This window comes from Coregonus lavaretus (genome assembly GCF_964263955.1).
Source record: "Coregonus lavaretus genome assembly, chromosome: 16".
In the NCBI taxonomy this organism is placed as follows: domain Eukaryota; kingdom Metazoa; phylum Chordata; class Actinopteri; order Salmoniformes; family Salmonidae; genus Coregonus; species Coregonus lavaretus.
The window spans coordinates 49,207,383-49,235,100 of NC_140003.1; the positions used below are offsets into that span (position 1 = coordinate 49,207,383).

The window sequence follows — 27,718 nt, forward strand, 5'->3', positions numbered from 1 at the left end:
GGGAGGGTTAGGGTTAGTAATGATGGAGAGGGACAACAGTGGGAGGGTTAGTAATGATGGAGAGGGACAACAGTGGGAGGGTTAGTAATGATGGAGAGGACAACAGTGGGAGGGTTAGTAATGATGGAGAGGGACAACAGTGGGAGGGTTAGTAATGATGGAGAGGACAACAGTGGGAGGGTTAGTAATGATGAAGAGGGACAACAGTGGGAGGGTTAGTAATGATGGAGAGGACAACAGTGGGAGGGTTAGTAATGATGGAGAGGGACAACAGTGGGAGGGTTAGGGTTAGTAATGATGGAGAGGGACAACAGTGGGAGGGTTAGTAATGATGGAGAGGACAACAGTGGGAGGGTTAGGGTTAGTAATGATGGAGAGGACAACAGTGGGAGGATTAGTAATGATGGAGAGGACAACAGTGGGAGGGTTAGTAATGATGGAGAGGGACAACAGTGGGAGGGTTAGTAATGATGGAGAGGACAACAGTGGGAGGGTTAGGGTTAGTAATGATGGAGAGGACAACAGTGGGAGGGTTAGTAATGATGGAGAGGGAAAACAGTGGGAGGGTTAGTAATGATGGAGAGGGACAACAGTGGGAGGGTTAGTAATGATGGAGAGGACAACAGTGGGAGGGTTAGGGTTAGTAATGATGGAGAGGACAACAGTGGGAGGGTTAGTAATGATGGAGAGGGACAACAGTGGGAGGGTTAGTAATGATGGAGAGGGACAACAGTGGGAGGGTTAGTAATGATGGAGAGGACAACAGTGGGAGGGTTAGTAATGATGGAGAGGACAACAGTGGGAGGGTTAGTAATGATGGAGAGGACAACAGTGGGAGGGTTAGTAATGATGGAGAGGACAACAGTGGGAGGGTTAGTAATGATGGAGTGGGACAACAGTGGGAGGGTTAGTAATGATGGAGAGGACAACAGTGGGAGGGTTAGTAATGATGGAGAGGGACAACAGTGGGAGGGTTAGTAATGATGGAGAGGGACAACAGTGGGAGGGTTAGTAATGATGGAGAGGGACAACAGTGGGAGGGTTAGGGTTAGTAATGATGGAGAGGGACAACAGTGGGAGGGTTAGTAATGATGGAGAGGACAACAGTGGGAGGGTTAGTAATGATGGAGAGGACAACAGTGGGAGGGTTAGTAATGATGAAGAGGGACAACAGTGGGAGGGTTAGTAATGATGGAGAGGACAACAGTTGGAGGGTTAGTAATGATGGAGAGGGACAACAGTGGGAGGGTTAGTAATGATGGAGAGGACAACAGTGGGAGGGTTAGTAATGATGGAGAGGGACAACAGTGGAAGGGTTAGTAATGATGGAGAGGACAACAGTGGGAGGGTTAGTAATGATGGAGAGGGACAACAGTGGGAGGGTTAGTAATGATGGAGAGGGACAACAGTGGGAGGGTTAGTAATGATGGAGAGGACAACAGTGGGAGGGTTAGGGTTAGTAATGATGGAGAGGACAACAGTGGGAGGGTTAGTAATGATGGAGAGGACAACAGTGGGAGGGTTAGTAATGATGAAGAGGGACAACAGTGGGAGGGTTAGTAATGATGGAGAGGACAACAGTGGGAGGGTTAGTAATGATGGAGAGGACAACAGTGGGAGGGTTAGTAATGATGGAGAGGGACAACAGTGGGAGGGTTAGTAATGATGGAGAGGACAACAGTGGGAGGGTTAGGGTTAGTAATGATGGAGAGGACAACAGTGGGAGGGTTAGTAATGATGGAGAGGGACAACAGTGGGAGGGTTAGTAATGATGGAGAGGCACAACAGTGGGAGGGTTAGTAATGATGGAGAGGACAATAGTGGGAGGGTTAGTAATGATGGAGAGGACAACAGTGGGAGGGTTAGTAATGATGGAGTGGGACAACAGTGGGAGGGTTAGTAATGATGGAGAGGACAACAGTGGGAGGGTTAGTAATGATGGAGAGGGACAACAGTGGGAGGGTTAGTAATGATGGAGAGGGACAACAGTGGGAGGGTTAGTAATGATGGAGAGGGACAACAGTGGGAGGGTTAATAATGATGGAGAGGACAACAGTGGGAGGGTTAGGGTTAGTAATGATGGAGAGGGACAACAGTGGGAGGGTTAGTAATGATGGAGAGGACAACAGTGGGGGGGTTAGGTTAGTAATGATGGAGAGGACAACAGTGGGAGGGTTAGTAATGATGGAGAGGGACAACAGTGGGAGGGTTAGTAATGATGGAGAGGGACAACAGTGGGAGGGTTAGTAATGATGGAGAGGACAACAGTGGGAGGGTTAGTAATGATGGAGAGGACAACATTGGGAGGGTTAGGGTTAGTAATGATGGAGAGGGACAACAGTGGGAGGGTTAGTAATGATGGAGAGGACAACAATGGGAGGGTTAGGGTTAGTAATGATGGAGAGGGACAACAGTGGGAGGGTTAGTGGTCTTAGACCACTGAGTGGCGCAGTGGTCTAAGGCGCTGCATCGCAGTGCTAACTGTGCTACTAGAGATCCTGGTTCGAATCCAGGCTCTGTCGCAGCCGGCCGCGACCGGGAGACTCATGGGCGGCGCACAATTGGCCCAGCGTCGTCCAGGGTAGGGGAGGGAATGGCCGGTAGGGATGTAGCTCAGTTGATAGAGCATGGCGTTTGCAACGCCAGGGTTGTGGGTTCGATTCCCACGGGGGGGCAGTATAAAAAATAAATAAAAAATAAATAAAAAAAAATATGTATTCACTAACTGTAAGTCGCTCTGGATAAGAGCGTCTGCTAAATGACTAAAATGTAAATGTAAAATGTTAGTAATGATGGAGAGGACAACAGTGGGAGGGTTAGTAATGATGGAGAGGGACAACAGTGGGAGGGTTAGTAATGATGGAGAGGGACAACAGTGGGAGGGTTAGTAATGATGGAGAGGACAACAGTGGGAGGGTTAGTAATGATGGAGAGGATAACAGTGGGAGGGTTAGTAATGATGGAGAGGACAACAGTGGGAGGGTTAGTAATGATGGAGAGGGACAACAGTGGGAGGGTTAGGGTTAGTAATGATGGAGAGGGACAACAGTGGGAGGGTTAGTAATGATGGAGAGGACAACAGTGGGAGGGTTAGTAATGATGGAGAGGGACAACAGTGGGAGGGTTAGTAATGATGGAGAGGACAACAGTGGGAGGGTTAGTAATGATGGAGAGGACAACAGTGGGAGGGTTAGTAATGATGGAGAGGACAACAGTGGGAGGGTTAGTAATGATGGAGAGGGACAACAGTGGGAGGGTTAGTAATGATGGAGAGGGACAACAGTGGGAGGGTTAGGGTTAGTAATGATGGAGAAGGACAACAGTGGGAGGGTTAGGGTTAGTAATGATGGAGAGGGACAACAGTGGGAGGGTTAGTAATGATGGAGAGGACAACAGTGGGAGGGTTAGTAATGATGGAGAGGACAACAGTGGGAGGGTTAGGGTTAGTAATGATGGAGAGGACAACAGTGGGAGGGTTAGTAATGATGGAGAGGACAACAGTGGGAGGGTTAGTAATGATGGAGAGGGACAACAGTGGGAGGGTTAGTAATGATGGAGAGGGACAACAGTGGGAGGGTTAGTAATGATGGAGAGGACAACAGTGGGAGGGTTAGTAATGATGGAGAGGGACAACAGTGGGAGGGTTAGTAATGATGGAGAGGGACAACAGTGGGAGGGTTAGTAATGATGGAGAGGGACAACAGTGGGAGGGTTAGTAATGATGGAGAGGACAACAGTGGGAGGGTTAGTAATGATGGAGAGGACAACAGTGGGAGGGTTAGTAATGATGGAGAGGACAACATTGGGAGGGTTAGTAATGATGGAGAGGGACAACAGTGGGAGGGTTAGTAATGATGGAGAGGACAACAGTGGGAGGGTTAGGGTTAGTAATGATGGAGAGGACAACAGTGGGAGGGTTAGTAATGATGGAGAGGGACAACAGTGGGAGGGTTAGTAATGATGGAGAGGACAACAGTGGGAGGGTTAGTAATGATGGAGAGGGACAACAGTGGGAGGGTTAGTAATGATGGAGAGGGACAACAGTGGGAGGGTTAGGGTTAGTAATGATGGAGAGGACAACAGTGGGAGGGTTAGTAATGATGGAGAGGACAACAGTGGGAGGGTTAGTAATGATGGAGAGGGACAACAGTGGGAGGGTTAGTAATGATGGAGAGGGACAACAGTGGGAGGGTTAGTAATGATGGAGAGGGACAATCAATCAATCAATCAATTTTATTTTATATAGCCCTTCTTACATCAGCTAATATCTCAAAGTGCTGTACAGAAACCCAGCCTAAAACCCCAAACAGCTAGTAATGCAGGTGTAGAAGCACGGTGGCTAGGAAAAACTCCCTAGAAAGGCGAAAACCTAGGAAGAAACCTAGAGAGGAACCAGGCTATGAGGGGTGGCCAGTCCTCTTCTGGCTGTGCCGGGTGAAGATTATAACAGAACCATGCCAAGATGTTCAAAAATGTTCATAAGTGACAAGCATGGTCAAATAATAATCAGGAATAAATCTCAGTTGGCTTTTCATAGCCGATCATTAAGAGTTGAAAACAGCAGGTCTGGGACAGGTAGGGGTTCCATAACCGCAGGCAGAACAGTTGAAACTGGAATAGCAGCAAGGCCAGGCGGACTGGGGACAGCAAGGAGTCACCACGGCCGGTAGTCCCGACGTATGGTCCTAGGGCTCAGGTCTCTCAGTTGGCTTTTCATAGCCGATCATTAAGAGTTGAAAACAGCAGGTCTGGGACAGGTAGGGGTTTCGTAACCGCAGGCAAAACAGTTGAAACTGGAATGGCAGCAAGGCCAGGCGGACTGGGGACAGCAAGGTGTCATCATGCCCGGTAGTCCTGACGTATGGTCCTAGGGCTCAGGTTCTCAGAGAGAAAGAGAGAACGAGAGAATTAGAGAGAGCATACTTAAATTCACACAGGACACTGGATAAGACAGGAGAAGTACTCCAGGTATAACCAACTAACCCCAGCCCCCCGACACATAAACTACTGCAGCATAAATACTGGAGGCTGAGACAGGAGCGGTCTGGAGACACTGTGGCCCCATCCGAAGAAACCCCCGGACAGGGCCAAACAGGAAGGATATAACCCCACCCACTCTGCCAAAGCACAGCCCCCGCACCACTAGAGGGATATCCTCAACCACCAACTTACAATCCTGAGACAAGGCCGAGTATAGCCCACAGAGGTCTCCACCACAGCACAAACCAAGGGGGGGGCGCCAACCCAGACAGGAAGATCACATCAGTAACTCAACCCACTCAAGTGACGCACCCCTCCCAGGGACGGCATGAAAGAGCACCAGCAAGCCAGTGACTCAGCCCCTGCAACAGGGTTAGAGGCAGAGAACCCCAGTGGAGAGGGGAACCGGCCTGGCAGAGACAGCCGGTGGGAGGGTTAGTAATGATGGAGAGGACAACAGTGGGAGGGTTAGTAATGATGGAGAGGACAACAGTTGGAGGGTTAGTAATGATGGAGAGGACCACAGTGGGAGGGTTAGTAATGATGGAGAGGACAACATTGGGAGGGTTAGTAATGATGGAGAGGACAACAGTGGGAGGGTTAGTAATGATGGAGAGGACAACAGTGGGAGGGTTAGTAATGATGGAGAGGACAACAGTGGGAGGGTTAGGGTTAGTAATGATGGAGAGGACAACAGTGGGAGGGTTAGTAATGATGGAGAGGACAACAGTGGGAGGGTTAGTAATGATGGAGAGGGACAACAGTGGGAGGGTTAGTAATGATGGAGAGGACAACAGTGGGAGGGTTAGTAATGATGGAGAGGGACAACAGTGGGAGGGTTAGTAATGATGGAGAGGGACAACAGTGGGGGGGTTAGTAATGATGGAGAGGACAACAGTGGGAGGGTTAGTAATGATGGAGAGGGACAACAGTGGGAGGGTTAGTAATGATGGAGAGGGACAACAGTGGGAGGGTTAGTAATGATGGAGAGGGACAACAGTGGGAGGGTTAGTAATGATGGAGAGGACAACAGTGGGAGGGTTAGTAATGATGGAGAGGACAACAGTGGGAGGGTTAGTAATGATGGAGAGGACAACAGTGGGAGGGTTAGTAATGATGGAGAGGGACAACAGTGGGAGGGTTAGTAATGATGGAGAGGACAACAGTGGGAGGGTTAGGGTTAGTAATGATGGAGAGGGACAACAGTGGGAGGGTTAGGGTTAGTAATGATGGAGAGGGACAACAGTGGGAGGGTTAGTAATGATGGAGAGGACAACAGTGGGAGGGTTAGTAATGATGGAGAGGGACAACAGTGGGAGGGTTAGTAATGATGGAGAGGACAACAGTGGGAGGGTTAGTAATGATGGAGAGGGACAACAGTGGGAGGGTTAGTAATGATGGAGAGGACAACAGTGGGAGGGTTAGTAATGACGGAGAGGGACAATATTAGGAGGGTTAGGGTTAATAATGAAGGAGAGGACAACAGTCGGAGTATTAGTAAGACACACTTCAGAGAGAGATGATCAATATATTATTGGGACCTGTGGATTAATCTGAGGATTTTTAGAGAAATAAAGTGGTACTAGGTTTTAAAAGACACTCCCTGTGATTTATGAATGTGAGGTAGAGACTCCATGACAATACTGGATCCCACCATTCCCACGAACCATTGTAGGACTATCTCCTCTACACAGTACAGGGCCCAGAAGGTTGTACACTATATAATGAATAGCCATTTGGGAAGCAACCAGTATAACCCCATGTAATGAAACAGGTTCATCAATTCACCCTTCTACCTCTGAATAGATGTTATTTACTGCACTTAAAGGGCAAACCTGTTTTTCAGGAAGCAAAAGTTGCCTTCCAACATTATCAGAACATATGCCACACAGTTTGTTTATATAATATAATAATATGCCATTTAGCAGATGCTTTTATCCAAAGCGACTTACAGTCATATGTGCATATATTTTACGTATGGGTGGCCCCGGGAGTCGAACCCACAACTCTGGCTGTGCAGCATGCTCATGACCTTCTTTTGAGCCGTTGTTATATGTCACAGAGTTACCACAGGAGACGCCACAGCATGCTCTGCACCCTCCGCTGCAACTTGCCCATACCCCCCCTGCTTCTCCTTCACTCAAATTCAGACAGCAGATGTTCTGAAAGAGCTGCACAATCTGGACCCCTACAAATCAGCTGGGCTAGACAATCTGGACCCTTTCTTTCTAAAATTAGCAGCCGAAATTGTAGCAACCCCTATTACTAGCCTGTTCAACCTCTCTTTCGTATCATCTGAGATCTCCAGAGATTGGAAAGCTGCCGCGGTCATCCCCCTCTTCAAAGGGGGTGACACTCTAGATCCAAACTGTTACAGACCTATATCCATCCTGCCCTGCCTTTCGAAACTATTTGAAAGCCAAGTTAACAAACAGATCACCGACCATTTAAAATCCCACCGTACCTTCTCCGCTATGCAATCCGTTTTCCGAGCTGGTCATGGGTGTACTTCAGCCACGCTCAAGGTCCTAAACGATATTATAACCGCAATCGATAAAAGACAGTACTGCGCAGCCGTCTTCATCGACCTGGCCAAGGCTTTCGACTCTGTCAACCACCGCATTCTTATTGGCAGACTAAATAGCCTTGGTTTCTCAAATGACTGCCTCGCCTTGTTCACCAACTACTTCTCAGATAGAGTTCAATGTGTCAAATCGGAGGGTCTGTTGTCTGGACCTCTGGCAGTCTCTATGGGGGTGCCACAGGGTTCAATTCTCGGGCCGACTCTATTCTCTGTGTATATCAATGATGTCGCTCTTGCTGCTGGTGACTCTCAGATCCACCTCTACGCAGACGACACCATTTTGTATACATCTGGCCCTTCATTGGACACTGTGTTAACAAACCTCCAAACAAGCTTCAATGCCATACAACACTCCTTCAGTAGCCTCCAACTGCTCTTAAACACTAGTAAAACTAAATGCATGCTCTTCAATCGAACGCTGCTGGCACCCGCTCACCCGACTAGAATCACTACTCTCAACGGGTCTGACCTAGAGTATGTGGACAACTACAAATACCTAGGTGTCTGGTTAGACTGTAAACTCTCCTTCCAGACTCACATTAAGCATCTCCAATCCAAAGTTAAATCTAGAATCGGCTTCCTATTTCGCAACAAAGCCTCCTTCACTCATGCTGCCAAACATGCCCTCGTAAAACGGACTATCCTACCGATCCTTGACTTCGGTGATGTCATTTACAAAATAGCCTCCAACACTCTACTCAGCAAATTGGATGTAGTCTATCACAGTGCCATCCGTTTTGTCTCCAAAGCCCCATACACTACCCACCACTGTGACCTGTACACTCTTGTTGACTGGTCCTCACTACATATTCATCGCCAAACCCACTGGCTCCAGGTCATCTATAAATCACTGCTAGGCAAATCCCAGTCTTATCTTAGCTCATTGGTCACCATAGCAGCACCCACCCGTAGTCTGCGCTCCAGCAGGTATATCTCACTGGACATCCCCAAAGCCAACACCTCCTTTGGCCGCCATTCCTTCCAGTTCTCTGCTGCCAATGACTGGAACGAATTGCAAAAATCTCTGAAGCTGGAGACTCTTATCTCCCTCACTAACTTTAAGCATCAGTTGTCAGAGCACCTTACCGATCACTGCACCTGTACACAGCCCATCAATAATTAGCCCACCCAACTTGCACCCCAGTATCTCTATTTGCACATAATCTCTTGCACATCTAGCATTCCAGTGTTAATACTAATTGTAATTATTTTGCACTATGGCCTATTTATTGCCTTACCTCCATAACTTACTACATTTGCACACACTGTATATATATTTTCTGTTGTATTTTTTATATGTAACTCTGTGTTGTTGTTTTTATCGCACTGCTTTGCTTTATCTTGGCCAGGTCACAGTTGTAAATGAGAACTTGTTCTCAACTGGCTTACCTGGTTAAATAAAGGTGAAAAAAATGTCAGAGTAGATCAATGGTAATTCTATTGAACTGTTATCCATCAATAGTAGCATTCATTGATTCTGTCATGTAATGTCATCCATCGAGAGCAGCAGGTCAACATTTAAATGATCTTGTAGTTTGTTTGTTGTTGTTGTTGTTGTTATTGTTGTTGTTGTTGTTGTTGTTGTTATTGTTATTGTTGTTGTCTCTAACAGGTTTGGAGGAGCAGGAGGCTAGGCTACTGAGGCGTGTGAAGTTTGAAGTCATGGTTGAGACACCCAGGGTTCAGATGAGTCCCATCCCAGAGACAGAGCCTCTTTGGCGGGTAGAGAGTACCAAACACCTCCCTGGAGATCCACCTCATGGACAGGTGATAACAAGAACAAATTGTCCATTTTGTCAATGTACCATTTTGTCAAAGGCATTTGGTTTCACTATAAGTAAGCCTTGTCCTAGCCAGAACGGCCCATAGGGCAGGAGCCTGTCTCCTGTTTCTGTAGAGTGATCCAGAACGGCCCATAGGGCAGGAGCCTGTCTCCTGTTTCTGTAGCGTGAGGCAGCTTGATGTACTAGTAAACCCCCTGGACTAGTCTCAACAATTTCAACATAACTGATCATCTTTATTGTATATTCCAGGAGATTGGGAGGCCCGTGGTAATACACCCTGATGACAGGTATCTCTCAGGGGGGTCAAACTCGTCCCACGGAGGGCTTAGTGTCTGCGGGTTTTTGGTTTTTTGGTTTTTCATTTCAATTAAGCCCTAGACACCCAGGTGAGGGGAGTTCCTTACTAATTAGTGACCTTTTTTCATCAATCAAGTACAAGGGAGTAGCGAAAACCCGCAGACACTCGGCCCTCCGTGGAATGAGTTTGACACGTGCTCTAGATCTTTGAAGGATGCATGCACTCAAACACTTGGCCTCTATTGGTTGACTTATACTGAACAAAAATATAACCGCAACATGCAACAATTTCAAAATATTTTTACTGAGTTACAGTTCATAGAAGGAAATCAGTCAATTGAAATAAATTCATTAGGACCTATGGATTTCACATGACTGGGCAGGGGTGCACACACTGGGGAGCCAGGTCCTCCAACTGGGGAGCCAGGCCCAGCTAATCACAGTGCTCTCACATTTCCTGTCCACGTAATTTCCTGTCACAAACTCTAATACCTCCTGCGCCTTGACCTGTGGCTTCTGTTTCCAAAGTTTTACTTTGTTCTACTTTGTTTTATTTAATTATGTTCATAAGCGTTTGTGTCAACACCTGCTACCAACTAACCAGCTAGCTAGGTGGCTAGGTTGCAATAGAGCTCACTTCGCCTGGAATAGCTAACGAACGTTTCCAGCGCTGTAGAAGCTGTGTTTATTATGCTCTTGTCAGGGACAATATTGACAATCCGGAGTTCCAATGCGGAGGATTACAGGAAGGAGGTGGCTTTGTGTCATGAGAATTTCTATCTCTAATTCAACCTAAGCTTGAATCATTACCAGAGGTTGTAAGGCTCTGGTTTTAATCATAAATGATTCAAGGTCCACAACCAGCAAGAATGATCTGTATTTTTATTCATGGAGAGCTCTGGCGCCAAAACCCATACACTCCTGTTTTATACCTCTTGACACACAAAGGCACTTTGCTCCGCCCACCTTCAGGAGGCTTTTTTTAACCAGTTTTCTCAGTCCCCTTCACCCTGGAATGTTTAGTCCCGCCCCCCTCTGTTAGTGGGTTGATACTACATTATAACTCTAACACCGTTCACACATTTATACTGTATTTGGGGTGAAATCCTTTAGTCATTATTCTTAAAATACAAATTAATCTAACACTATGCTTAACAAACAAATCTCAATTCTGCGCAAACTTATGGGGAAAACGCAAATTGGAACTTTCTCGTTCTCAACTCCTATGGCTGGATGCTGCTCGGGCCCGATGGGTGTTTCCCCGCCTTGTCATCTGTCCCAATCTGAATGGCCTGTTCTACCTGGAACTTGCCTGCCAAGGAAGTCGTCTCCATCTGCTTCTCCTCCTCCATCCTGTAGTGAAGTAGACGGAGAACAGCAAGAGGATTGTTCCAATCAGTGCTGGTCCCATGTCACAAGTCGTGGAAACCGAAGGCAGCGGCATGCTGCTAAGCGGACTGGAGTGACTGCGAGATGTTCGGAGCAGATTGACATGAGGAATAGCTTCGCTGCACTGGAGCCTGATTTACCTGCACCTCTGTCTGTGACTGCCTGTGTCTGGGACTGCCTGTGTCTGGGACTGCCTGTGTCTGGGACTGCCTGTGTCTGGGACTGCCTGTGTCTGTGACGGTGGTGCTAACTCCAACTACACTGACTCCAGCAGCGGCTTCGTCGTCGAGTTCGGCTCCTTTCCCTCTGTCTGGATCTGACGGGGCACTGCCTGCTGTGGGAGGTCTGGACCTATCGCCGGGAGCAGCGGGTGTACGCTATCCTGCTTCTCATTGGCCCGTGAAAGATTCAACGAATTGTGTGAGGGGTGGGAATGGGAATGGGAGGATTTATCAATTCCCTTCTCTGGCCGTTGTTTTGGGCAGTTCAATGGTGAGAAATGTCTCAGTCCCTGGACCAAAAACGTTGTGGTATCCAGGAGCACGAGTACAGGACATCAATAAGCTGCTCCCAAACATTTTAAACCTGTATCAGGAAATGGGATTCAATGACATTATGAAGGGCAGCAGCTCAGAACAGCTGAAGTTGGATTTTAAAGAACTGATTGGGTCACTGCTTGACACCAACAAACGCCCCACAATATCTGTCCCTCTGCCTTCCCTAAGTCATGGCATTGAACGTTTCAGCAGACTTTTAGCCCTCCATAACTGGCTACAAGACTATTGTAGCTCTGTGGGTATAACGTTTATTGACAATTCTGATACCTTCTGGAAGCAAAGCTCGTTTTAAAAGGAGGATGGGATCCACCCAAATAATTTGGGTTCCTGGGTCCTTTCACAGCATTATGAGGCTGCGTTGAGACAATGACTTATCAATGACCCAAGCCTAACTCAGTTAATCCCTACCATTGTGTCGCTGAGTTGTCATAATACTTCAGTAAATGTACATTATCCCAGGGGCATTGGAAGACACAATGTAAGTAACCTAATTTACTGTATGTCACTCTTACTGCCCTGAATGCCTCTGCTGATCCCACAGCTACTGAATGCAGTATTAATGTGCCTATGAAGCAGAGTTATACTGTTAGCACTGAGACGGTGTGCCCCTAGTAGGAAGTCCACTGTGTGCAGCTCACCCTGCACTAATATAAATAACATGAGCACATCTACTGCTGCTAAGCTTCCCAGTAAAGCAATAAAAACAATCAAGCATTCCAGAAAAGTGCTAAAAATGGCCCACGTTAACATATGTAGCTTAAGAAACAAGGTTCATGAAATCAATAATTTGCTAGTAACAGATGATATTCATATTCTGACAATCTCTGAAACTCACTTAGATACAGTGGGGGAAAAAAGTATTTAGTCAGCCACCAATTGTGCAAGTTCTCCCACTTAAAAAGATGAGAGAGGCCTGTAATTTTCATCATAGGTACACGTCAACTATGACAGACAAATTAAGAAAAAAAATTCCAGAAAATCACATTGTAGGATTTTTAATGAATTTATTTGCAAATTATGGTGGAAAATAAGTATTTGGTCACCTACAAACAAGCAAGATTTCTGGCTCTCACAGACCTGTAACTTCTTCTTTAAGAGGCTCCTCTGTCCTCCACTCGTTACCTGTATTAATGGCACCTGTTTGAACTTGTTATCAGTATAAAAGACACCTGTCCACAACCTCAAACTGTCACACTCCAAACTCCACTATGGCCAAGACCAATGAGCTGTCAAAGGACACCAGAAACAAAATTGTAGACCTGCACCAGGCTGGGAAGACTGAATCTGCAATAGGTAAGCAGCTTGGTTTGAAGAAATCAACTGTGGGAGCAATTATTAGGAAATGGAAGACATACAAGACCACTGATAATCTCCCTCGATCTGGGGCTCCACGCAAGATCTCACCCCGTGGGGTCAAAATGATCACAAGAACGGTGAGCAAAAATCCCAGAACCACACGGGGGGACCTAGTGAATGACCTGCAGAGAGCTGGGACCAAAGTAACAAAGCCTACCATCAATAACACACTATGCCGCCAGGGACTCAAATCCTGCAGTGCAAGACGTGTCCCCCTGCTTAAGCCAATACATGTCCAGGCCCGTCTGAAGTTTGCTAGAGTGCATTTGGATGATCCAGAAGAGGATTGGGAGAATGTCATATGGTCAGATGAAACCAAAATAGAACTTTTTGGTAAAAACTCAACTCGTCGTGTTTGAAGGACAAAGAATGCTGAGTTGCATCCAAAGAACACCATACCTACTGTGAAGCATGGGGGTGGAAACATCATGCTTTGGGGCTGTTTTTCTGCAAAGGGACCAGGACGACTGATCCGTGTAAAGGAAAGAATGAATGGGGCCATGTATCGTGAGATTTTGAGTGAAAACCTCCTTCCATCAGCAAGGGCATTGAAGATGAAACGTGGCTGGGTCTTTCAGCATGACAAGGATCCCAAACACACCGCCCGGGCAACGAAGGAGTGGCTTCGTAAGAAGCATTTCAAGGTCCTGGAGTGGCCTAGCCAGTCTCCAGATCTCAACCCCATAGAAAATCTTTGGAGGGAGTTGAAAGTCCGTGTTGCCCAGCGACAGCCCCAAAACATCACTGCTCTAGAGGAGATCTGCATGGAGGAATGGGCCAAAATACCAGCAACAGTGTGTGAAAACCTTGTGAAGACTTACAGAGAACGTTTGACCTGTGTCATTGCCAACAAAGGGTATATAACAAAGTATTGAGAAACTTTTGTTATTGACCAAATACTTATTTTCCACCATAATTTGCAAATAAATTCATTAAAAATCCTACAATGTGATTTTCTGGATTTTTTTTCTAATTTTGTCTGTTCTAGTTGACGTGTACCTATGATGAAAATTACAGGCCTCTCTCATCTTTTTAAGTGGGAGAACTTGCACAATTGGTGGCTGACTAAATACTTTTCCCCCCCACTGTAATACCTTTGATGATACAATGGTTGCTATACATGGTTATAAGATCTACAGAAAAGACAGAAATGTCAAAGGTGGAGAACCAAATGTATTTGATATCAACAGAGAGGTATATTTGCTGGATGATTTAAATATTGGCAGGCTTTCATCAGGCTGCCCACTCAAGAGAAAGCTTAAAACTGTAACCAGTGCCTGCAACCTGGTTAGGTTATCAGTCAACCTACCAGGATAGTTACAAACAGCACAGGAATTAAATCATCAACACGTATTGATCACATCTTTACTAATGCTACAGACATGTGCTTTAAAGCAGTATCCAGATCCATTGGACGTAGTGATCACAATATAGTAGCCAGATCTAGGAAAACCTAAATTCCAAAGGCTGGGCCTAATATAGTGTATAAGAGGTCATACAATACGTTTTGTAGTGATTCCTATGTTGAAGATGTAATGAATGATTCTTATGTTGTTGGATGAGGCAAAAGGAATGGCAAATAATTTGGCTGCACAACCGATTGGCAAACGTACTGCAAATTGAGAAATCATGTGACTAAACTGAATAAAAAGAAGAAGAAACTACACTATGAAACAAAGATAAATGACATAAAGAATGATAGTAAAAAGCTTTGGAGCACTTTAAATGATATTTTGGGCAAAAAGGCAAACTCAGCTCCATCATTTCTTGAATCAGATGGCTCATTCATCACAAAACCCACTGATATTGCCAACTACTTTGATGATTTTTTCATTGGCAAGATTAGCAAACTTAGGCATGACATGCCAGCAACAAACGCTGACACTATACATCCAAGTACAACTGATCAAATTATGAAAGACAAGCATTGTAATTTTGAATTCCGTAAAGTATGTATGGAAGAAGTGAAATTATTTGTTGTTGTCTATGTAAAATTACTGAGGATAATAGCGGATGATATTGCCCCTCCTATTTGCCATATCTTCAATTTACGCCTACTAGAAAGTGTGTGCCCTCAGGCCTGAAGGGAAGCAAAAGTCATTCCGCTACCTAAGAATAGTAAAGTCCCCTTTACTGGCTCAAATAGCCAACCAATCAACCTGTTACCAACCCTTAGTAAACTTTTTGAAAAAATTGTGTTTGAACAGATACAATGCTATTTTACTGTAAACAAATTGACAACAGACTTTCAGCACGCTTATAGGAAAAGACATTCAACAAACACAGCACTTACACAAATGACTGATGATTGGCTGAGAGAAATTGATGATAAAAATATTGTGGTGGCTGTTTTGTTAGACTTCAGTGCGGCTTTTGACATTATCAATCATCGTCTGCTGCTGGAAAAACGTATGTGTTATGGCTTTACACTCCCTGCTATATTGTGGATAAAGAGTTACCTGTCTAACAGAACACAGAGGGTGTTCTTTAATGGAAGCATCTCCAACATAATCCAGGTAGAATCAGGAATTCCCCAGGGCAGCTGTCTAGGCCCATTACTTTTTTAAATCTTTACTAACAACATGCCACTGTCTTTGAGTAAAGCCAGTGTGTCTATGTATGCGGATGACTCAACACTATACACGTCAGCTACTACAGCGACTGAAATGACTGCAACACTTAACAAAGGGCTGCCGTTTGTTTCAGAATGGGTGGCAAGGAAGAAGTTAGTCCTAAATATTTCAAAAACTTAAAGCATTGTATTTGGGACACATTCACTAAACCCTAAACCTCAACTAAGTCTTGCAATGAATAGTGAGGACATTTAGCAAGTTGAGGTGACTAAACTGTTTGGAGTAACCCTGGATTGTAAACTGTCATGGTCAAAACATGTTGATACAACAGTAGCTAAGATGGGGAGAAGTCTGTCCATAATAAAGCGCTGCTCAACCTTCTTAACAGCACTATCAACAAGGCAGGTCCTACAGGCCCTAGTTTTGTCGCACCTGGACTACTGTTCAGTCGTGTGGTCAGGTGCCACAAAAAGGGACTTAAAGTGGAGGAAAGATTGACTTTATCATTACTTGTTTTTGTAAGAGGTTTTGACAAGCTGAATGTACCGAGCTGTCTGTTTAAACTACTAGCACACAGCTCGGACACCCATGCATACCCCACAAGCACACGCACACTCTACACACACGCACATTGTAATATTGTTGTATAGTGGTATTATACATTTTGTGGTGTGGATATTTGGAGGTGTGACAGTGTTCTATGATGTCCTGTTTTATCTTTGGTTTTATGTGTAATACAAGTGCCTTAATGTGTTTGGACCCAAGGAAGAGTAGCTGCTGCCTTGGCAGGAACTAATGGGGATCCATAATAAACCCCAGGGAGAGTAGCTGCTGCCTTGGCAGGAACTAATGGGGATCCATAATAAACCCCAGGAAGAGTAGCTGCTGCCTTGGCAGGAACTAATGGGGATCCATAATAAACACCAGGAAGAGTAGCTGCTGCTTTGGCAGGAACTAATGGGGATCCATAATAAACCCCAGGAAGAGTAGCTGCTGCCTTAGCAGGAACTAATGGGGATCCATAATAAACCCCAGGGAGAGTAGCTGCTGCCTTGGCAGGAACTAATGGAGATCCATAATAAACCCCAGGAAGAGTAGCTGCTGCCTTGGCAGGAACTAAGGGGGATCCCTAATAAACCCCAGGAAGAGTAGCTGCTGCCTTGGCAGGAACTAATGGGGATCCATAATAAACCCCAGGAAGAGTAGCTGCTGCCTTGGCAGGAACTAATGGGGATCCCTAATAAACCCCAGGAAGAGTAGCTGCTGCCTTGGCAGGAACTAATGGGGATCCATAATAAACCCCAGGAAGAGTAGCTGCTGCCTTGGCAGGAACTAATGGGGATCCCTAATAAACCCCAGGAAGAGTAGCTGCTGCCTTGGCAGGAACTAATGGGGATCCCTAATAAACCCCAGGAAGAGTAGCTGCTGCCTTGGCAGGAACTAATGGGGATCCCTAATAAACCCCAGGAAGAGTAGCTGCTGCCTTGGCAGGAACTAATGGCGATCCCTAATAAACCCCAGGAAGAGTAGCTGCTGCCTTGGCAGGAACTAATGGGGATCCCTAATAAACCCCAGGAAGAGTAGCTGCTGCCTTGGCAGGAACTAATGGGGATCCCTAATAAACCCCAGGAAGAGTAGCTGCTGCCTTGGCAGGAACTAATGGGGATCCCTAATAAACCCCAGGAAGAGTAGCTGCTGCCTTGGGAGGAACTAATGGGGATCCCTAATAAACCCCAGGAAGAGTAGCTGCTGCCTTGGCAGGAACTAATGGGGATCCATAATAAACCCCAGGAAGAGTAGCTGCTGCCTTGGCAGGAACTAATGGGGATCCATAATAAACCCCAGGAAGAGTAGCTGCTGCTTTGGCAGGAACTAATGGGGATCCATAATAAACCCCAGGAAGAGTAGCTGCTGCCTTGGCAGGAACTAATGGGGATCCCTAATAAACCCCAGGAAGAGTAGCTGCTGCTTTGACAGGAACTAATGGGGATCCATAATAAACCCCAGGAAGAGTAGCTGCTGCCTTGGCAGGAACTAATGGGGATCCATAATAAACCCCAGGAAGAGTAGCTGCTGCTTTGACAGGAACTAATGGGGATCCATAATAAACCACAGGAAGAGTAGCTGCTGCCTTGGCAGGAACTAATGGGGATCCATAATAAACCCCAGGAAGAGTAGCTGCTGCCTTGGCAGGAACTAATGGGGATCTATAATAAATACAAATACAAATCAGAATATGTTTTTCCCCACAAAAGGGCTTTATTACAGACAGAAATACTCCTCAGCACCCCCCCCCACCTACCCCTCCTCAGACAATCCCGCAGGTGAAAAAGCCGGATGTGGAGGTCCTGGGCTGGCGTGGTTACACGTGGTCTGCGGTTGTGATGACGGTAGGATGTACTGCCAAATTCTTTCAAATGACGTTGTAGGCGGCTTATGGTAGAGAAATGAACATTAAAATCCCTGGCAACAGCTCTGTTGGACATGGCCTTTTATTGCCCACAGCACAAGGTCCACCTGTGTAATGATCATGCTGTTTAATCAGCTTCTTGATATGCCATGCCTGTTAGATGGATGGATTATCTTGGCCCTGGAGAAATGCTCAATAACAGAGATGTAAACAAATTTGTGCACAACATTTTAGAGAAATAAGCTTTTTGTGCATGTGGAACATTTCTGGGATCTTTTATTTCAGCTCATGAAAAATGGGACCAACACTTTACACTTTGTTGCGTTTATAATTTTGTTCAGTATAGTTAGCTATAGCTTGGCTACTCATGATATATTGCACGTTTGCATGACATATTGCTTTGAGATTTCTTTCTGTTATGAAAAGCGCTACAGAAGTTGAATAAATTATAACGATTTAGTGTGAAAGACTGTGAGGATGTTGGAGGAGAGAGACCCTGGCCTCTACAGAGAGGAGAGAGACCCTGGCCTCTACAGAGAGGAGAGAGACCCTGGCCTCTACAGAGAGGAGAGAGACCCTGGCCTCTACAGAGAGGAGAGAGACCCTGCAGTCTGAAGACGGCTTCAGTAGATTCCTCCTGGAGAAGCAGCCAGCTATCACACATCAACTACTATGGTGGTTACCTGGGTGGGGCCCAGCAGGGACGGAAACGTGAGTTCACCTTCCTTCATATATTCACCTTCCTTCACATTCTTCAGTTCAGTTGTGAAGAATTAAGAATGATTGTGAGTGTGCATGTGTATCACAGAGTCAAATTCCAACTTGTTTTGTTTCTTTGGTCAGTGAAACAAGGCAGTGCGAAGGACAACACATCTTTAGACCCCAGCGTCTCCAGATTTCATTTCCCTCCCGTTTTTTCTGGCTCACTGGTCAGTCTGGACCCGGAGAGGGACAGTGGTGGGAGGGTAAGTAAGGCGTTCTAATGACACCAGCTTTGAGCTTCATAGAATTACAACATAGTAATTCTAAATCCTTATATGGCAGAAACCAAGGAGTCCAGGTGGGCTGGGGGGGAGGAGAGACTCAGAGCAGTTCCTGCCACTCATACATGAGGCTTACGTCAGCTCAGAGGGTCCAGCCCAGACCCAGCCAGAGAGGTTGACCCAGACCCACCTAGAGCCCCAAGCCCATCCGGAGAGGTTGACCCAGACCCACCTAGAGCCCCAGACCCAGCCAGAGAGGTTGACCCAGACCCACCTAGAGCCCCAAGCCCATCCGGAGAAGCCAGGACCCAGAAGGCTGCTGCTGTCAGTGCTGCTACCCCATATAGAAGAGGAGGAGATGCAGACAGGTATCTTTATTTGCCCTGTGTATTAATGTTTAACATGCTGACTAATACCTACTAGGACATTCTTATTTATTGTATTATTTAACTACGTAAGTAATTGAAAACACATTATATTTTACACTAACGATCTTCATCCTATTGTCTTGTCGGTCTCTTCTGTGTCTCTCAGTTGGTGTCCACCACAAGCAATCAGAGGAGGACAGAGGGGAGCCTGACTGTGGAGAGATGATACACAGAAGAGAGAGAACTAGAAGAGGGGGAGGAGGAGGAGGAGGAGGAAGAGGAAGGGGTCTCCCTGAGAAAGGCTCTAAGCAGACAGGGCCTGAGCAGGACGGTCTCTCCCTACTTGAGCCTGGGGAAGGTATTCAGATCACTGAGATGAAATGGAAAGAATGTTTCAGATTCCAATGGCAGATGGATTTCTGCTCAAATCCCCAGATAGGGAGATTTACTATGTACTGGTGATTGGGCTGAGGGGAAAGCCTGGTCCCAGATCTGTTTGTGCTCTTGCCAACTCCATTGCTGTCATTGTCAAACCAAGCATTGAGTTGGTATGGCAATTCCTTAAGAAACTAAATGGAGTTGGTAAATTGGTAAGAGAGCAGAAATAGACTGGCATCCAGGCTAGGGAAAGTCTGGTGAAGGAAGTTACAGAGAAACAGACTGGAATCCAGGCTACAGAAAGTCAGTTAAACAGGAACAGACTGGAATCCAGGCTAGGGAAAGTCAGTTAAACAGGAACAGACTGGAATCCAGGCAAGGGAAAATAGGTAACACAAAAACTAAATAGCATCCAGGCTAGGGAAAGTCAGTTACCCAGAAACAGACTGGTATCCAAGGAAGTGAGAGTCAGTTATCAGAAACAGACTGTTATCCAGGCTAGGGAGAGCCTGATGAAGGAAGTTACCCAGAAACAGACTGGCAAACTGGCTAGTGAAAGACTGGAATCCAGGCTAGGGAAAGTCCTTTACCCAGAAACAGACTGTTATCCAGGCTAGGGAAAGTCAGTTACACAACAACAGATTTGCATCCAGGCTAGGGAAAGTAAATTACCCAGAAGCACTCTAGCATACACGCTAGGGAAAGTCCCTTACCCAGAAACAGACTGTTATCCAGGCTAGAGAAAGTCCCTTACCCAGAAACAGACTGGCATCCAGGCTAGAGAAAGTCCCTTACCCAGAAACAGACTGGCAATCAGCCCAGGGAAAGTCAGTGACCCAGAAGCAGACTGGTATCCAAGTAAGTGAGAGTCAGTTATGAGAAACAGACTATCCAGGCTAGAGAAGGTGAGTTACACAAAAACAGACTGGCATCCAGGCTAGGGAAAGTCAGTAACACAAAAATAAACTGGCATCCAGGCTAGGGAGAGCCTGGTAAAGAAATTTACCCAGAAACAGACTGGCAAACAGGCTAGAGAAAGTCAGTTAAAACAGAAACAGACTGGAATCCAGGCTAGGGAAAGTCAGTTAAACAGAAACAGACTGGAATCCAGGCTAGGGAAAGTCTGGTGAAGGAAGTTACCCAGAAACAGACTGGAATCCAGGCTAGGGAAAGTCTGGTGAAGGAAGTTACCCAGAAACAGACTGGAATCCAGGCTAGGCAAAGCCTGGTGAAGTAATCTTTACCTCTTATTTTATTGTGTGTGAAGTTTCAAACGCATTCTGTTGTTACTAAATGTTTAATGTGATAGAAATAATTATAATAATAACACAAAAAAAACATTTGATTAATAAAATATTGAATCAATTGTCTTCCTCAAATGAAGGGGATGATGTCACAATCTTTGCGAGAGGGAAGAAATCTGATTTCATTGGTCCTCAGCTCGTGACTCGTATACTTAATTCAGCACAAATGTAGTTAGCCCTGAGTTAGCCTGCCCCGGAGCAGGTTAGTTCTGAAGGATTCGTTGCCATAGAAATGTACCTGGCTAAAAGATGAGCCACTTTCATGGTACCGGTTATCCTGAGTTGAACTCAGCGTTGACCAAAGTTACCTGACTAACTCCTTAAACCAGCTACGTAGTATAGGGCTCTGTTCTGTGGCACCAGCTATGTAGTATAGGGCTCTGTTCTGTGGCACCAGCTATGTAGTATAGGGCTCTGTTCTGTGGCACCAGCTATGTAGTATAGAGCTCTGTTCTGTGGCACCAGCTATGTAGTATAGAGCTCTGTTCTGTGGCACCAGCTATGTAGTATAGAGCTCTGTTCTGTGGCACCAGCTATGTAGTATAGAGCTCTGTTCTGTGGCACCAGCTATGTAGTATAGAGCTCTGTTCTGTGGCACCAGCTATGTAGTATAGAGCTCTGTTCTGTGGCACCAGCTATGTAGTATAGAGCTCTGTTCTGTGGCACCAGCTATGTAGTAGAAAGCTCTGTTCTGTGGCACCAGCTATGTAGTATAGGGCTCTGTTCTGTGGCACCAGCTATGTAGTATAGAGCTCTGTTCTGTGGCACCAGCTATGTAGTATAGAGCTCTGTTCTGTGGCACCAGCTATGTAGTATAGAGCTCTGTTCTGTGGCACCAGCTATGTAGTATAGAGCTCTGTTCTGTGGCACCAGCTATGTAGTATAGGGCTCTGTTCTGTGGCACCAGCTATGTAGTATAGGGCTCTGTTCTGTGGCACCAGCTATGTAGTATAGAGCTCTGTTCTGTGGCACCAGCTATGTAGTATAGAGCTCTGTTCTGTGGCACCAGCTATGTAGTATAGAGCTCTGTTCTGTGGCACCAGCTATGTAGTATAGAGCTCTGTTCTGTGGCACCAGCTATGTAGTATAGGGCTCTGTTCTGTGGCACCAGCTATGTAGTATAGGGCTCTGTTCTGTGGCACCAGCTATGTAGTATAGGGCTCTGTTCTTTGGCACCAGCTATGTAGTATAGAGTTCTGTTCTGTGGCACCAGCTATGTAGTATAGGGCTCTGTTCTGTGGCACCAGCTATGTAGTATAGGGCTCTGTTCTGTGGCACCAGCTATGTAGTATAGGGCTCTGTTCTGTGGCACCAGCTATGTAGTATAGGGCTCTGTTCTGTGGCACCAGCTATGTAGTATAGAGCTCTGTTCTGTGGCACCAGCTATGTAGTATAGAGCTCTGTTCTGTGGCACCAGCTATGTAGTATAGGGCTCTGTTCTGTGGCACCAGCTATGTAGTATAGGGCTCTGTTCTGTGGCACCAGCTATGTAGTATAGGGCTCTGTTCTGTGGCACCAGCTATGTAGTATAGAGTTCTGTTCTGTGGCACCAGCTATGTAGTATAGGGCTCTGTTCTGTGGCACCAGCTATGTAGTATAGGGCTCTGTTCTGTGGCACCAGCTATGTAGTATAGGGCTCTGTTCTGTGACACCAGCTATGTAGTATAGGGCTCTGTTCTGTGGCACCAGCTATGTAGTATAGAGCTCTGTTCTGTGGCACCAGCTATGTAGTATAGAGCTCTGTTCTGTGGCACCAGCTATGTAGTATAGGGCTCTGTTCTGTGGCACCAGCTATGTAGTAGAGAGCTCTGTTCTGTGGCACCAGCTATGTAGTATAGGGCTCTGTTCTGTGGCACCAGCTATGTAGTATAGAGCTCTGTTCTGTGGCACCAGCTATGTAGTATAGGGCTCTGTTCTGTGGCACCAGCTATGTAGTATAGGGCTCTGTTCTGTGGCACCAGCTATGTAGTATAGGGCTCTGTTCTGTGGCACCAGCTATGTAGTATAGGGCTCTGTTCTGTGGCACCAGCTATGTAGTATAGGGCTCTGTTCTGTGGCACCAGCTATGTAGTATAGAGCTCTGTTCTGTGGCACCAGCTATGTAGTATAGAGCTCTGTTCTGTGGCACCAGCTATGTAGTATAGAGCTCTGTTCTGTGGCACCAGCTATGTAGTATAGGGCTCTGTTCTGTGGCACCAGCTATGTAGTATAGGGCTCTGTTCTGTGGCACCAGCTATGTAGTATAGAGCTCTGTTCTGTGGCACCAGCTATGTAGTATAGAGCTCTGTTCTGTGGCACCAGCTATGTAGTATAGGGCTCTGTTCTGTGGCACCAGCTATGTAGTATAGAGCTCTGTTCTGTGGCATACCATAAGGCTTCACTATGACCTTCAGGTAAAAACGTTGCACTCAATAAAACTGCAGGAGCATTCAACAGTGTGCAGGGATCCATCTTTCTTTCACTATTCTGATACTTCCATTCCTCCTCCAGAGCATGCTGTCCCCCTGGCTGTATTTGCCCCCCTGGCTGGTCGGCTGAGAGGCCCAGGCAAACAGAGCTCCATGGCCATCTACAAAGACAGATCTGACGTCCATGCCCCCTGGGACCCCTCCGATCCTGGGAGGGCCATGGTCAGAGGCAGCCTACCCCTGGAGCTCAGGGGTAAGATGCCCATATCACAGGACTCTGTGTTCAGTAGATCTCTGGTATGTTGATAAGGCCATTCTAGATGCTCAGTTAGGTAAACCAACGTTTGAGTGTGTTCCAAAAGGCACCCTATTCCCTATATGGTGCACTACTTTTGACCAGGGCCCATTGGCACCATATTCTGGTCAAAAGTATTGAATAGGGTGCCATTTCAGCTCAGCTGGTAGAGCACGGCGCTTGTAACGCCAGGGTAGTATGTTCGATCCCCGGGACCACCCATACACAAAAAAAATGAATGCACGCATGACTGTAAGTCGCTTTGGATAACAGCGTCTGCTAAATGGCATATTATAATATTATTATTATTTCAGACGCAGCCTCTGTGTGTTTTCAGAGTGGCAGCAGCAGACAGGCAGATCCCTGGGCACCTTGATCTTGGGTCCTGATGGTGAGGTTATACAAATGTCCCTGTTGGACCCTACCAATATGGCTGCCACTGAGGACCAGCCTGCCCTAGCCTCTGTCCTGGACCAGGTCACACCAGACCATGGTATGTCTGTGGGGTTATTAACTATGCAGGGACACTGGGGTCATCAGGCCAATGACAGGGAGGTTAGTGGGGGTTGGATACATTCAGCACTGTTGTGGGTTTTCCATTCCAATTAGTCTCAGCTAATGTTTAGACTTAACATTTACATAGTAAATCATTATATTTGTTTGCTTCCAAATTAAACAGATTAACCATGCCATTGTAAGCTCACTCATACGTAAAACAACTTCACCATGCCCTCTACACTACAACACCTTCACTATGCCCTCTACACTACAACACCTTCACTATGCCCTCTACACTACAACACCTTCACTATGCCCTCTACACTACAACACCTTCACTATGCCCTCTACACTACACTCCTTCACTATGCCCTCTACACTATAACACCTTCACTATGCCCTCTACACTACAACACCTTCACTATGCCCTCTACACTACACTCCTTCACTATGCCCTCTACACTATAACACCTTCACTATGCCCTCTACAATACAACACCTTCACTATGCCCTCTACACTACAACACCTTCACTATGCCCTCTACACTACAACACCTTCACTATGCCCTCTACACTACAACACCTTCACTATGCCCTCTACACTACAACACCTTCACTATGCCCTCTACACTACAACAACTTCACTATGCCCTCTACACTACAACACCTTCACTATGCCCTCTACACTACAACACCTTCACTATGCCCTCTACACTACAACACCTTCACTATGCCCTCTACACTACAACACCTTCACTATGCCCTCTACACTACAACACCTTCACTATGCCCTCTACAATACAACACCTTCACTATGCCCTCTACACTACAACACCTTCACTATGCCCTCTACACTACAACACCTTCACTATGCCCTCTACACTACAACACCTTCACTATGCCCTCTACACCCATACAGCTCTCCAGGTCCTAGCCTCAGAGAGGAAGCTTCCCTGGATCCTACTGATGCCAACAGAGCATAAAGCTACAGGTCAGTGCCGGGTGAGAGAGAGGGGTAATGGAGGGAGACATGCTGCCTGTTGGAAAGGAAGGGTGAGGCAGAGAGAGAGGGGTAATGGAGGGAGACATGCAGCCTGTTGGAAAGGAAGGGTGAGGGAGACATGCAGCTTGTTGGAAAGGAAGGGTGAGGCAGAGAGAGAGGGGTAATGGAGGGAGACATGCAGCCTGTTGGAAAGGAAGGGTGAGGGAGAGAGAGAGGGGTAATGGAGGGAGACATGCAGCCTGTTGGAAAGGAAGGGTGAGGCAGAGAGAGAGGGGTTATGGAGGGAGACATGCAGCCTGTTGGAAAGGAAGGGTGAGGCAGAGAGAGAGGGGTAATGGAGGGAGACATGCAGCCTGTTGGAAAGGAAGGGTGAGGGAGACATGCAGCCTGTTGGAAAGGAAGGGTGAGGCAGAGAGAGAGGGGTTATGGAGGGAGACATGCAGCCTGTTGGAAAGGAAGGGTGAGGGAGACATGCAGCCTGTTGGAAAGGAAGGGTGAGGCAGAGAGAGAGGGGTTATGGAGGGAGACATGCAGCCTGTTGGAAAGGAAGGGTGAGGCAGAGAGAGAGGGGTAATGGAGGGAGACATGCAGCCTGTTGGAAAGGAAGGGTGAGGGAGACATGCAGCTTGTTGGAAAGGAAGGGTGAGGGAGAGAGAGAGGGGTAATGGAGGGAGACATGCAGCCTGTTGGAAAGGAAGGGTGAGGCAGAGAGAGAGGGGTAATGGGAGACATGCAGCCTGTTGGAAAGGAAGGGTGAGGCAGAGAGAGAGGGGTTATGGAGGGAGACATGCAGCCTGTTGGAAAGGAAGGGTGAGGCAGAGAGAGAGGGGTTATGGAGGGAGACATGCAGCCTGTTGGAAAGGAAGGGTGAGGCAGAGAGAGAGGGGTTATGGAGGGAGACATGCAGCCTGTTGGAAAGGAAGGGTGAGGCAGAGAGAGAGGGGTAATGGAGGGAGACATGCAGCCTGTTGGAAAGGAAGGGTGAGGCAGACATGCAGCCTGTTGTAAAGGAAGGGTGAGGCAGAGAGAGAGGGGTAATGGAGGGAGACATGCAGCCTGTTGGAAAGGAAGTGTGAGGGAGACATGCAGCCTGTTGTAAAGGAAGGGTGAGGGAGACATGGCACTGCTGGGGTGAGGGGGACATGGTGCTGCTGGGGTGAGGGGGAGGGATGTTTGGGGATAGGAGGTAGGAGGTAGGAGGTAGGAGGTAGGCGGTAGGAGGTAGGAGGTACGCTCGACTGACTCTGAGCAGAGGTTTGTGAACACATTTCCTTTAGAGCAGAGCCAGAGGTTTATCTTAGAGATTTCTTTGAACACATTTCCCCAACTATATGGAACATCGTTGGCGGCAGGTAGCCTAGTGGTTAAGAGCGTTGGGCCAGTAACCGAAAGGTCGCTGGTTCGAATCCTCGAGCCAGCAAGGTGGAAATCTGTCATTCTGCCCTTGAGGAAGGCAATTAACCCCCAACAACCGGGGGCTGATGACATGGAGGTTGATTAAGGAAGTCCCCCCCGCACCTCTCTGATACAGAAGGGTTGAATGCGTTCAGTTGTACAACTGACTAGGAACTTCCTCCAAAGTGCAGCAGCTGAACTCTCCTGAGACCCAGGCTGCTGGTGCGTAACCAGAGGGTTGCTCTGAGACCCATAAGCAGAGTACAATAGAATTAGTGAAGTCTCCTGGGTTGTGTCCCAAATGGCACCCCATTCCCTACTTTTGCAGTGCACTCTATAGGGAAAAGAGTGCCAGGCACTCTGGTCAAACGTAGTGCACTATATAGGGAATAGGGTGCACTCCTGGTGTCCCTATCAGCCTGGGGTAGAGACACTGTTAAGACCTGTTCTGACATCCAGGAACTCAATGAGAGTTAACATATACTGTTCCAGAGCCTATTGTGCTTAAACAGTAGGACACACTGGAACACTGATGTGTTGTTGGTATACTGTTGCTTTGAGTTGCCGCGGGTGTCAGTTCCACTCACCCCATTCATTCATTTACATTTACATTATTTAGCAGACGCTCTTATCCAGAGCGACTTACAGGAGCAATTAGGGTTAAGTGCCTTGCTCAAGGGCACATCGACAGATTTTTCACCTCGGAGATTAGAACCAGCGACCTTTCGGTTACTGGCACAACGCTCTTAACCACTAAGCCACCTGCCGCCCTATTGGCTACTCCCGTACCGGACGGGAGTAGCCAGCTAACTAGCTACTTGCTATCAGCTACCGTTAGCGGTTTTTCACCATTGTCCGTGGCCTGCACCACTCACCAGCCAGCTCTAGTCTGGACTATTATTCGGCCAGTCTGCACAGCGCGTTATCGACCCAGAACATATCAGTTTTTCTGCCGGAATCACTGAATCACTGGACCTTTAACTCCGGATTCATCGCTACCAGCTAGCTGCAACAAAATGGACGCTGTGGTCTGGCTAATCATCCTGAGCTAGGCCCATATCCCGGCTATCTACCTCTCTGTCAACCGGACGAGACCACCTAGTGTTGACACGGAGCCCCGCCGATCCTACACGACTGGTCTGCCGACGAAATCGTC

General features: G+C 46.9%; 1 protein-coding gene across 1 annotated transcript in view; it reads left to right on the forward strand.

Annotated features, from left to right (window-relative positions):
* LOC311143879 (uncharacterized protein) overlaps positions 1-27,718 on the forward strand; it is a gene marked incomplete at both ends in the record, with an annotated part of 70,369 nt that overhangs the window by 11,897 nt on the left and 30,754 nt on the right. Inside the window, 9 exons of the mRNA XM_084179750.1 lie at positions 9,177-9,331; positions 9,598-9,635; positions 18,391-18,641; positions 18,774-18,895; positions 18,975-19,281; positions 19,448-19,639; positions 23,454-23,624; positions 24,004-24,159; positions 25,084-25,155. Of these exons, the coding sequence (XP_084035876.1) occupies positions 9,177-9,331; positions 9,598-9,635; positions 18,391-18,641; positions 18,774-18,895; positions 18,975-19,281; positions 19,448-19,639; positions 23,454-23,624; positions 24,004-24,159; positions 25,084-25,155 (1,464 nt within the window). The remainder of the gene's footprint in view (positions 1-9,176; positions 9,332-9,597; positions 9,636-18,390; positions 18,642-18,773; positions 18,896-18,974; positions 19,282-19,447; positions 19,640-23,453; positions 23,625-24,003; positions 24,160-25,083; positions 25,156-27,718) is intronic.